The following is a 13,346-nucleotide window of genomic DNA, read 5'->3' as shown; positions in this document are numbered from 1 at the left end:
GAACATCTTTACGTTTATCTTTTTGATGCCTTTGTATCATTTCATAGGGGTTACCTGAAAAATGCAACAAAGCAACTACCAGCCTGACTTGTGTATGTGAACGGTGAAAGCTTTCTTGAGTTATTCTATAGGTTATTCTGTAACATAGGATAGGACTTGTCACTGGTGCTGAGGGATTCCAGGACAGACTAACCCCCCAGACTAACAAGAACTGGAAACATTGCAGAGTTTTTACTTGGCCTAGTTTTGCAAGAAAAAAAGAAAGTTTGTGGGGATTTTATAAGAAGGGGGAGAGAGAGGTGGAGAAGAGACATTTGGAATTGTTTCCCGACTCTTCTATTATTTGAGAATTTTCAGTATTTTTCAAACTGATGGCAATAATTCTACTCATCTTAAGCATCCTACCTTACCCGCCAGCCAACACAGCCACACAGAATAGTGTTCCAGTTGTTACTGAGTTTCAAGTCATACTTAAACTTTCACTTATGAATTAAAAAAGCAATATTTTGGCAAAGGAGTAATATTTTATTGGGATGCCAAACAGGAAAATTATTTTATAAAATTAAATTTTCTGTTCTTCCTAAACTTCCAAGGGTACTAAAGTAAGATCCTGTAATAAGACCAATATTTCAAATAATCCTCATTTTTTTATTAGTCACAATTTAGCAAACTATCAAAAGCAGATGAATTCAGTGGCAGGATCACCAAGAGGAGCATTCAGAACAAACTGTGTTACTAGCAATGCCCCTGTGTTCTCTTCCTTTAAATCAGGAACAACAAACACTGAAACTGAGAAAGAATATGGGAATACTCAAAAATCTTGCTACTTCATCTGAATACAGGAAACATTTGTTATCCCACTGATGGAGCAATGCCAATCTTTTACATGAAATGGTAGCCAGTTGGCTACCATTATTTCTTTGAGGTGCAGAGAGCAGCAGTTCTGCCATTAATGTCAGAAACTGCTATAATCAAAGATTATTTAATAAAATCAACATTTTTATATCCCCATTAGATGGCTCCAAAGATTTGCTTAAGCTCTCTGCAAGCCAAAGCTTAAGACTGACATGCTATTCTGAAATAGCCTTTATTAGACAACTAGAATAAATTACAGTGGCTTTTTCAGAACTGCAGCATGGAGCAAGCAGTATTGGTAACATCATGATCATCTGTCCTGTGGATAATGTAAAACGTCACCAGCAACACTAAAATCACATTGACTAAGTAGTCATTGCCTAGAAGTTATGTCCAGGGCTAGCCATAACCTCTTTTCAGTCTGTCACTGGAACAGAAAATAAGAAAGCAAGTAGACTGTGGGTCATACCCTTTCTTACAGCAGCCAAGTAACTATCTGGCACACTAGTCAACAGGCGAGAAGGACCACAGGTAGTGAATGCATGCTTTGGGGATAAAAAGTGCACTGCAGAGAGGATAAAAGTAAACACACTGAGAAAGGATCACTAGATTTCATATGAAGCTCAGTTTCTTGTACCATTAGAGAAGCCTACCATTTCTTATTACCATTTTCAACTGCAGTTAGTAGTTGCTGCCTGAGATTGTTCCTACAGTCACGTAATCCCCACTTCATTTTCTGTGTCACTAGCTTAAATTCTTCCACCAAGGAAACCTCCAGCACACAGACAGAGAGGTGGTGATGCTTTTAACTTTGTCACAACTCATCACATCAAAATTTTTAAGTCAGTAATGAAGAACATGAAGAGCTATAAGAGTAATTCTTGTCTTGGACTATCAAAGCAGCAAAAATTATATTTAAAGACAAGTTCAGACTCGGTGCCCATTTACTTCTGCAAAGCCAGCTTTCTTGTTTTGTTAGTGGGTAAAAAAAAGATAGCTGCATTGGACATCTCATATCCTCAAGGTTCAAAAAAAAGATTTAATTTTTCTTTATTTACTGGTTCTCATACTTCAAGTGCTGTAACATATATCTGGAACCTATGTCCCAGCTCCCTACAAAATTACTGTCCTCTTTGGCTCTAGTCTTGTACCACTGCAAGGTGACCTGCATATAGCAGAGTCAATGCTTAGAATTACCAGCAGCATGAAGCAGATTTTTCCTTGCAAAACTTGGGGAAAACAAATAGAGAGAAAGATGATGATTGAAGAAAATCAGTTGCAGCTAGAATCTTTTAATTTCCTCCCTTGATTGTATACATGCTATTTTGTTCATTACATACTTCAGAATAGAAGCAAATAGTTTCATAAATATCTTAAGGAATTATGAAAAGTTGCCGTATTTTGCAGAGCATCCTAAAAGAGACAGTAAAACAGCACTCGCTCATGAAACAGAGCTGCTGTTTTGCTAAAGCTCTTGGTATATGTTTAATTACTGCTAAAACTCTTTAAACAAACTGGAGTGGTTTCCCAAAGTAGTGAGACACACACCTAATTCACAACTGGTTTTGTATATCAACTGAATGGATACTCCTCATGCAAATACCAAGGTAATACAGTAAGGGTAAGAATCTGCCTTGGCTGTTTCAAAACTAGGCATTTCTACAAAAGATTTGTCAAATATGGTTTGGAAAGGAGTGTTGAAGCTATTACTGGAAATTCACGCAGGGAAAAAAGTAGTAGAGCCTCATATCAGGCATTTCTTATTTATTACTGAAGCAAACAGTGTTTACTTCTCTTTTATAATAAACATAAGTCAAACAAAAGATCAACAGCTGCAATTTATAGCTTTCTTAGGGCCACTAAAATAGTTCTTACACATATAATTCTTCCCTAAGCAATAAATGTAACATTTACATCGCCTCCACAAGTATCTTTTGTCCTAAGTATGCCAGGCCCTGATAAATGTTATGGATGATAAATTTGAAGGAAATTTCACTTATGACTTACTTTATTTGTACCCTGCCATTTAAATTGAAGTTGGGAATTGATGAGAGCATTCTGTGCCTTGGAGAGGAAACACTCCTAGCTCTGATGTCAAGCAAGTTTATTAATTTAGACAAACTCCAAGACAAACGCTATCATCTCTAGATATAACTAGTTTGCAAATAATAGGATCTGAGGCAAAGCCCAAGGTCTTATTTGGTCAAAAAAGAAACCGTAAATCATGCTTCTGATCTACATATCAGGACTTATCTATATTCAGTTCAAGAAAACTACACTTAAATTACGATATCCAAAACAATAGCTATTCTTTACCAAACAGGGGAAACAGCTGCTCAGATCTTAAGATACTGGCAGTGATAAGGACCAGGATAAAATATACATAAACTATATAACAGGCAAATTGCCATGCTGTCCAAGTTCAGTGCTCCAGGAGAAAGACAGCCTGAAGAGTGGTGTTGCTAATGGGAATCTAATATTGATTGGTAGTGGGGGATGACAATGAAGTGCCAAAGTCAGAAAAAGTGATGGGTAAATATGCACAACGGGTTATGGCCTTGTTCACTAACCTTTTTGAATGCACAGAAGCTGCATAACCACAACAAACAACGTCCACCGGGCCATGGGGAAGGGGAAGCATGTTATTCTTTTCCGTTCTGTTCCTATCAGCAAGGCTGCAAGCCTCAGGTATTTTCAGACCTTGTTTCCTTCCAGTGTAAGGCATGAGAACTTTAAAAGCGGTATCTACTGACCCTCTACACCTCTCCAAGTTAAAAAGAAGAAATGGCCAGCTGGACTGCAAAGAAATTTAGGAGAGAGAAGAGACTGAGGTTGAAGGGAAAGACAAGGCTGGAGCTTGTCAATAAGTACACTAATGAAAAAAGATCAGAAAAAGCCTGGGGAGGAGACAAAGAGAAAAGCTATCAAACACACGAAAATAAATCCCCAAAGCAAACCCCCAAAACTAAAACCTCGTGAACCCAGAAAGAAAATAGAGAAGATGAGAACTTCTGCGGGAAATTAAGAGAAAATCATTACATTCAAGAAATGGCCTTGACAAACACATGGGACTGATGGGATAGGTCTCAACTGTTATGCCAGTGACCGGCCATGTAACAGCCAGGGCTCCAACCATTTGTGAAAGAGAAAGAGTTCTGATCTGCTGTCCAAGCAGATCGCAATATCACAGGAATGAAACATTACTGTTTCTATGGGATGAACCAGCAGTAGTAGCTGGTAGCTTATATCCCAAGGTATATAGCTCAGGCTAAACCACCCAAATTTAGAGCATACTGTGTGCTACACATCACCTAATATACTTGGAGGCTAACGTCCATTGTAGGCTACGTGTGTCATGCAGCCTGGCAGAGACAAAACTGTGGAAAAATGGGTCTGCATCTAAACTAAAAGCTCAGGATTCAGTGTCTTATTCACAAATGGATGAAGCTGTGGCATGTCTACCAATGTCTTTATATCATAAACCAAACCCAAGAACTTCAAAACAGGTGAGGAACGAGGGCTGCCAGAGCCTTCAGCTGCAATTCTCCTAGCCTTCTTGCACAGGTTATCTATTTACTTAGAACTGGAGACTTCACTGCTGTTATAAAAGAACGGAGGTTCCTGCTAACCTGCAAAATCTGTCTGAAAGGCACGCTCAGCTACAGAGGGGTTCAGGGCAAGGAGCTTTGCGTGTCTGCTCTTGGGCTCTCTAACTTTGCAGGTACAGTGCTGGCTGAAAAACAGTCTGCCCAACTTATGTTTTCCAGTCTAACAAGAATTCATGACCATGGTATTTACTGTCATGACTGTGGTATTACTGAATATACACAGTAACATAATGTATAGTCAATCTTACACTACACATTACTGTTATTGTGAACTCTGCTGCAAGACCTATTTTAACACAGTTCTACTTAAGCTTATTTATTATGGGATACAAAACGCTTCAATAATCCTTAGTGCAGAACCGTTTCTCACCTTAAAATAATTAAAGTCGTCTTTCAAAACAGAATTACAATCTGCCCAAAATCTTTGACTGAAAACTGTGATCAATCTATTTCTTTATGAGGATTACTTAAATCACCACTTCCTTGTTAGCATTTGTAATCAAAAACTTTATGGGGAATATCATCCATGCAATGCAAGCAGACAAGTTGCACAAACACTGGAAGTTTGGGAGTCTCCTAAATCTCACCCTAATAAAAGAGCTCCTGCACAGAGAAAAGCCTTCTCTCACAAAAGAGGAAATCAAGCTGGACAATTCTTCTCATGCAAACTGAAATTTACAGATCAGCTGAGATTTTTAAGGCTCTCACACGAAGTACATAACTTGTCAGGAAAATAGTAATCAGCAGTGTTTCTCTTTAGTTACAGCTTGCATTGTTGAAAAGAAAGTAACTTGAGGAGTTGCTCTTTAGAGGAAGAGGTATAATATAATTTATCTCTTTATATTGTTCCTTTTCATATATTTAAGAACTATTCCTTCCCACTGCACCAACAGATCAAAATAAATGTGCTATATTAAGACACTATTAAAGTTCCACAGTATGAACAGATTCCATTAATTCTTTTTTTTTTTTTTTTGCAACCTTGTTTTACTGATTACAAAAAGGTCAGTTAAGTAGAAGCCGTTTTCAATACAAGCCTTTTTGTACACAAAATCTCTGTTCAGTGATTATTTACTGAAAGAGGTGTGCATGCTTTATTCTTGCTAGATAATGGAACTGATATGGAGCAGATACAGGTAATACTTACCAGAGTAACAAAAAATTTATTGTAATTAATTAATTCTCTGTATGTTATTCAAGTAGTAAATCTTTGTCTAAATTACCTTGATTTAGTGCTACCTGTTTGCTCTAAGGAAGGTAATTAACTCAAGTGTCATGGGAGATAGATGCTCTACTTTATTAATGATCTTCTAAGATGACTGAAATAGCCATGTCTAACTTACATAATGAAACACAATGCACTGAAATAAGGCTACTCATGGTTCACTCAGTGGATTAATACCCTCTTGAAATGTTGGTCTGCTCCAATCAAGATCGAGACAGTAAGGAGGAATATAGCATGGTACCTGTGTCTACACAAAGCACACCAGTATACCTCAGGGCCCCTGGGACAGAGAGACTATTAGGTTGCCCTGCTCCGACACATCTTTGTCTAGGATCAAGAATACAATGGTATTTATTCTACTTTCATTTACAGCCTGTGGCAATTATTTAGCTAGATCATAAGGTGAGCAAACACCAGTTTTCAACTGTTGGCCCTTCTGAGGGCATTGTTGTGGCAGAGAGACTACCGTGACCTTCTACAAGCATACTTCTGCATACTGTAGCGAGGAACATGATTTTTCAGAGTTTCTCAATTCTAAGCCCCACTGATTTAAGCTCCTGTACCAAGTACAGTGCAAATCCATGAACGTTTTAGCCACGCTTAAAGGTTAAACATTTAGTGTCTCCCTTTTATGCATCAGACATCAGAGTGGAATTTGGAGTCCGGTGGTGGGCACCTAGAACAACATATAGAAAGCACGAAAAAAAATGACTTTAAATGTCTCCAAAATGCCAATTCTATCCCTGCATTTGGCACCCAGCTGCTCTGGGCCAGCCCAGACCACCGAGAAAACAGTTCTCTCGGATGTCTTTCTAAGGGTCGCCTGATGGTACCTTGCTTCTGTCTCCTCAGGAAACATGGCCCCAAACCAGTTTTGGGGTCTGCAATGCTAAAATTATTCCAATTTTTTCATGAAGCGTTCATTGCAGAAGAAATGGGCGCAGTCTGAGATTAACGGGCAAGATCTTGGATTCATGTCTTTCAGAGAAACCCTCCCAGAGCTAGGTAGCCTCTAATCTTTCCCATCCAGCGAATCTCAGACTATACCTTGAACTTCAAAACAGCGGATGGACAACAGCTTCTTTTGGACTTCCAAAGTAGTTTAGCGGCCTAGCGGTGGAGTCTTCTAAGACATACAAAAGAATCTGAACCCTGTCAGTATTTTCTGAGTACCACAAAGCGACTGTGAGGAGGGACATCAATGTTGTTGCTCTCCTTCAGCCACATTAAAAAGGCAGGCTGCAGCTGCCTGGGAGGGTTGGGAGCACCCCCTGGATGACTGACAATTTTGAAGGAATACCTAATCACTAAGTCACAAATGGCTTTGTAAACTAGGCACTGAGCTGGTCTGTTTTGCCAAGACTTGGGCAGAAACACACTTCTGAAGTGCTGGGTGAATATTTTCAGGACTAGACATTTGTATTTGGACATTTGAATTCTGCTTAAATCACACAATACACACTAAGACAATACAACGAAGCTTCCTGTTTTATCTATATAAATGAACAGACACATACACATTCACACAAGCCAAAAATAAATAGCATAGAAGGCTTTTTCTTTCTTCTAACAAGTCATGCATATTTGTTTCTAACTTCTCCCTCTGAAATGCAAAGATGTGAATTCTTGCCTTGAAATCCCATCCAAATGCACCACAATTTGTGAAAACAATTTGAGCTTGATGTATTTTTTCATTTGCATGTCATTCTTTTGCCCATCTACGACCAAGTCTCTTTACTAGGGAAATAAAAATATTTTCCTGACTACTCAATTAATGCATACTTAATTGTTTGTTGTGTCATACTGTTAACAGTGCTGGGTGGTAGGTCATGTTATTCCAAGATCAGAGAAAAACCACAAGCCTGTTAATGCTCCAGGTTATAACTCAGAGCAACAATAATTTGGCAAGCGTAGTTGAGCATTTTAAATAATCAAGAGCATTATAAGGCATGCAAAAGTGATGAAAATGTGCCAGCCAGGCCACACCGCTAAATGAAAAGCTATATTGCTTGTTGAAGGCATAAGTAGCTCTGTATTAATTTTGATGGAATAAGCAGTCCCCAAAAGTCAAAAGGTGTCAACATGACTATCACCACACAACATTAGGCAGTTAAATAAGCCTTGGGTCTTAGAATACAGAAACCTCAACTACTTAGTGCCACAGTAACACTGTTAAAAGTCTCTTAGATCCTTTATTAATGACACAGAAAAAGGAGCAGGAAAAAAAAGTACCATTAAAACACCAAAAATTTAAGGTGTGTGGGACCACAGACTTTTCAAATGCAAAAATGTGTTCAATGGACTTCATAGATGATGATGGAGAACAGTTAGTTTTCTCTAGAGAACATTGGGGATCAAAAGGATGGCCAATATCATATCGTATACTGTGTACTAGTCCAATATCCCATAGGGTTTACAGCAGAGTGGAGCAGGCAGGGCATGCAGTGCTGGCCTGGCTTGGTTGCACCTACAAGGGCAAGAGTTTCAGTCCCTAGAAGATCAGGAATCCAGTAACTTGTGGGTTTATGATTTGCACCACCATGATTATGGGAAAAGCACCTGAAGGAAACGTTGCTCCCCAAGAGACTGGTGCTGGCACTGGCGCTGCTGTACCCCAAGCAGAAGTGTGATCCCATGTGGGAAGTGTCCTGCTGCCCTATGTGTTGACCTCCAAACTCCTGGAGATACAAAAAGTGGAAAGAAAGATCCATTTTGGCATGTCTCCCTGGGCCAAAGAAGACCCTGTCTGTGCTGGAGATGGCAATCAGTGCATGAACTGGACCAGTATTAAAGGTAGGGGAGATGATGAATTTTTCTGGCCCTGTTTGCTTCGACCCCAGAGACTGCTGATGCAACACTGAAATACAGGCTTCACCCACCTAGCAAGCCTTACTTATCTCTATGGAGAAAAACATTCTTAGTTTTATGAGAACAACGTTGAACAAACAAGAGTCATCACCCTGAGACAGACAACTTTTAAAGCAGCATGGGATACATTTCTTTCTGAAAGATTCAACAATTTCAAAGCATAGCAACATTTCCCATCTGAAGTATTCCATCTAAAAAGCAGTATTTTATACACTATTATTTAAAAATAAATAAGCTGAAGTTGTGTCCCTTTGAAACCTATGTTACAATGGCTAAAATTCTTTGTTTACAACAAAATTTAGCAGAAAAATATTGATATTGAAATGCCTTGAGTACCGTTCACAATTTCTGAAGCAAATTCACTGGCTGAAATTACAAAGACTGAACTTTCTCAGATAAGTTTGAAACATCAATAATTTTTTTTTTTTACTCTGTAAGGGCACTAACATGGCTTTTTATGCTTCTTTATACTTGAAGGCTATGAATTAAATAACCTGCTCCACAGTTAGATTGTCAGTGCAACCATAGCTGACCGTGCTTGAGGAACAGGCTCAACCTACATCACCTTTTGAGATCCCATGCAACCTGAATTACTGTGTGATCTTATGACTGTTGTTCATAAACCCCAACTACAAAAACGTAGAAATGCCAAATTTTCATGTTGTAACTGAAGAGGAAATTTCTAGTTTAAAAAAACTGACAACAACTCCCCCCCCTCCCCCCTAAAATACAGTAATAAAGTCTTTTCCCTGTAAATTTCTTTCTAATTTTAAAGAAACAAGCAAATACAGAACAGGCTGTATAGAATACAAAGGCTGACTTTAAGTATATTTGACTCTAATAGCTAATTTCAAAAAGCCCACTGTTGGATGGGAAGAAATCAGTTTTTAATATGTTACTAGCTAAAATAGGTTAATGTCATTTAAATTAAGTTGCACCTGCCTGTGGAATTAACTTTGTGATTTTAGGGAAAGTGAAACAAGTTCTTCAATCAGATAGCCCATTTTCTGTAGGCACTAACAGAATTGTTCAAAAAACCAAACCTTGATGACAAGCAGCAGGTGAATTAGTTTGCGGTGCAGTAGTTCTGCAATTGCAGGAATATTTTTTTATCCTAAAGAGACACCATTGCTTTCTGATATAAACTAGTTAAAAAGAAAAGGTCCTCCATGAAATTTCACCGACTTGTTGGAACAAGCATCCATGTCCTTAGAGCAGTTTGCCATGTTACCAGCTAGCAACTTTAAATGAGTCCCTGACCCAGCAGGGGCCTGTCAAATAGCAGAGAGTTAAGTCCAAAGAGCTGCAAATCAAATAAATTGTGCAATGGCACAGGGAAGCCTGGCAAATTAGTCAAAACCACTGTTTCCTGGCATGGAAAAGGCATGGAGATTTAATGGGCTGAGCTGCCGTGTTTCATCTATTTGTTTGTAAAGTAAAAGCCAAGAAACTTATACAGCCTCATTTGTGATACTGGCAGAAGCCCAGACAACTCCTAACCCTTTCGCTTCATGTACTGTCACCAGAAGCTTAGGGTTCAAGAGCAGATGAGTCAGCTTGTGAAGTAAGCCATACTGCTGGACAACTTTAAGAAAGGTGCCCCACCACTGTATCATAACAGAAGAAAACAGCTACAGCCAGCTAAGAGACAGTGATGAAGACCCCAAACCAAGCAGCAGTAAAGAGAACACACACAAGCTAGAAAGTGTGACCACATTTCACTGTGAGAATAATTAACACACACACCTGCAGATACAAATCTCCAGGAAAAAAAACATATGGTATTGAGGGAGGAAAGCAGATAATGAGATAGCAGGGGAGTGGATTTTTTTTTTTTAAAGTGTATGTTGTTGTTGCTATAGCAACAAGATTACACCATCCATCAAGAGCATTCAGTACCAAAGAGTCAAGCAACCTGCTGCTGTTTCACTCGTCTTTCTGCCTGTCAAGTGGCTGCTGTATTAGTAAGAACTGTTATGTTTATTAAAAAATGATGAGTTTTATGCCAGCGCTGGGAAATCACAAATACCTTTCATTGACGTTACAACAGTTTTTTGGCCTCTAATTATTTGGTTTCCTTCTGGGATACTCTTGATATTTTCTCTAAAAAAATACCCCCAATAAAAAAATCCTTGAAATTTGCATATCATTCCCATTACTTTTGAGAATGCTACTGTTCTTATTTGTATTACCACAGCTCTAGCCCTGTCTTCACTGGGCTAGGCAATGCATGAAGAATAAAAGGACAGTCCATTTTCCCAACAACATGGCTGCTACTTGCTCCAGCCTAGCTACTGAACTGTTCACAGACTTAAGTATCAATGACTTCTGCTGCAACAGGTAGTCAACCCTACATCAGCATCATTCAGAGACGATACTAATGAAGTCCTCCACAGTTTATTTTTGGTGGTTTTTACACAGTTGAGCTTCAAAAACCATATCTCACCTCACACACAACTATTTTATGTTAAGCAGCATGCCATGATTAACTAGATTTCGATTAAAAAAGCAACTATTCTCTTCTGAGTGTTAAAACGGATCAGATGTCCAGTTAAGTTGCAGGACAAAGAGAATGAAACTCCAGACGAAAGGAAGAGGAAATATCTTTTCAGTAGCCTTTCTATGCCCCAGATAGTATTTCAGCAGTATAGCATAGTCTGAAACAGAAGGCAAGTCTCTTATTAAAATCTCCAGATTTCACAGCTGGAAGTTAGAGATGAAAACAATTGAACTCATAGCTATCAAGAATGGAGAGTAGTTCACAAGTAACAAAATTACAAACATTAAGATGAATTACTAAGGATAACTGTAACCAGATTTTTAATGGAAAAGGTGTGGGCTCTGTTGTAGTTACTCCGTATTGCCAGAGAATTGTATAAAGGCTCTAAAACTTTGTCAATACTTTGGGAAAAAAACTTTGAGTAAATACTGAGCAGGAAGGCAAACCTTATAAGCTGAAAAAGCTAAAATAGGGAAAAAAGCATGTCACAAATAATACATAAGATTTTCTTCTGCTGCAGTGAAGACAGGGTGGGCAAGGGTCCACATCACAGAGCTTTCATGATCGCTCCTTAGCAAACTGTCCAAGATTTCTCTGTTTCAACCTCACGGTTGAACGCTGCCTCCTAGAATAGCCCAGATAATGTGGATATATTATTGTAGATCTCTCCTTATACACTGTAATTTTAAGGTCAGATACATAGACACCTCTCCTCTGTGGCACAAGTCCACAGCAGAACTGCTGCATTCCTGTGTACCTTGCGCAATCCAACTGTGGTAAATCCCCTGTGTTGGGATTGCTGGAAACTTTTAGAAAAACTAATTCCATTGCCTTTGCTTGACAAATAAATACATATCCTTAAATAGCCCTCAATTTTTTAATATGGAGATTGAAAAATCACAATTTTGTTATACTAAACACAAATGTGAGTAGTTTGTTGGTTTGATTGCAGGGTCACTGCATGCCTAATCAATGCAAACATAGAAGACTTAGAAATACCTCCCAATAAAAAAGTTTGGTTTTTTTTAAGAGAAGTGGCATGGACATTTTTCCAGATATTTCCTGAGAGCATAAAAAATTTGAAGCTGGACAGTGCTTTCACCTGTCAATTCTGAAAAAAGTTCAGTGCATTTGACTCAATGAAGTACAAATCAATAATATAGCTGCCCACATAACTGATCTTTAGGAGAAGGTAAGTAGAAAGACTGGTTATTTAATAGCATGGAGAAGAAAGAGTAAGAAGATGCACATATCTGAATAACGCAAAACCTTGACTGCATTGGTTCTTGTTGAAGAATAACAAAAAGGCAGAAGTAGCAGCAAAGTCACTTTGTTTCAAGATCAAAGGACATTACCCCAGTGATACACAGGCTTTATTGACACAAACCTTTTGGGGATAAAGGAAAATTGTTGCAGAATATAGATATATTTGATCAAGACCCGTATAAAAGCTACTACAATTAGACTACTTTAAGTGCCTAACTACATACCATAACAGCCCATTTTCTTAAACTTTCACAGGAAACTCACCCCATCTGGTCTGCCATCCGAGGCTGTAACAATCAGAATATAGCGATCAGTGCTTTCTCTGTCCAAGGGCTTTCCTAAGGCTAGCAGTCCAGAACTAGTAATAAAACAAAAACATAAAACGTTATCACAACAGTTTTAAGATATCTACAAGCACTTCTGTTCCACTACTTTGCGTTACACAAATGTTTCCCTTTAAGTAAGTTAATAAGCTTTTAGGCTTTATTACAACTGAAAGCATGTTTTGTGTAGGTAAAGGCTAATAAAAACGATTAGCCAATTTCTAATGCTTTCTGCTTCGATACATGCATAATTTAGGATTAAAATAGCAACCTAGTGATCAATAGGATTATACAAAAGATAGACCTACACTGAACACAGGACCCTCATTTTTTTAGAAAGCTGCACTGCTATAATACATGAGAAGAGAGAATCACAAGCAGTCTATTAATCACAGAGGAGTCCCAATATCCCTGACAGGATTGTGGCAGTGAACTCTGGGAATACAACACGCACAGTCTTAAGTATGAGCCGCCCCAGGGCTTTACAGGGGAAGGCTACTAACTTGCATGTTGTGTGACTGCAGTAAAAGTGCTGCAATGAGCCAATGCCCTTTCAGTGCAAGCACAGATATACCATATTCCCTAATAATAAAATATTAACATAGGCACAACTATTATGGAACCTGATTCAGGATGTTGTGATTATTGATGCTTGTTTAACAAAAGACAAGGAATGAAGGGCTATTTGGAAGCCACATAGG

At 38.5% G+C, this 13,346-nt stretch overlaps 1 protein-coding gene across 9 annotated transcripts in view; it reads right to left on the bottom strand.

Moving 5' to 3' along the window:
* PCDH15 (protocadherin related 15) overlaps positions 1-13,346 on the bottom strand; it is a 710,734-nt gene that overhangs the window by 150,299 nt on the left and 547,089 nt on the right. For all 9 annotated transcript variants that reach the window (XM_069795901.1, XM_069795896.1, XM_069795892.1 and 6 more), the window contains one exon: positions 12,587-12,680. In XM_069795901.1, coding sequence (XP_069652002.1) covers positions 12,587-12,680 — 94 coding nt within the window. The remainder of the gene's footprint in view (positions 1-12,586; positions 12,681-13,346) is intronic.

This window comes from Haliaeetus albicilla, chromosome 11 (assembly GCF_947461875.1).
Source record: "Haliaeetus albicilla chromosome 11, bHalAlb1.1, whole genome shotgun sequence".
Taxonomy (NCBI): Eukaryota; Metazoa; Chordata; class Aves; order Accipitriformes; family Accipitridae; genus Haliaeetus; species Haliaeetus albicilla.
The sequence above is the reverse complement of the archived record's forward strand: the minus strand, read 5'-3'. Positions and strand labels throughout refer to the sequence as shown.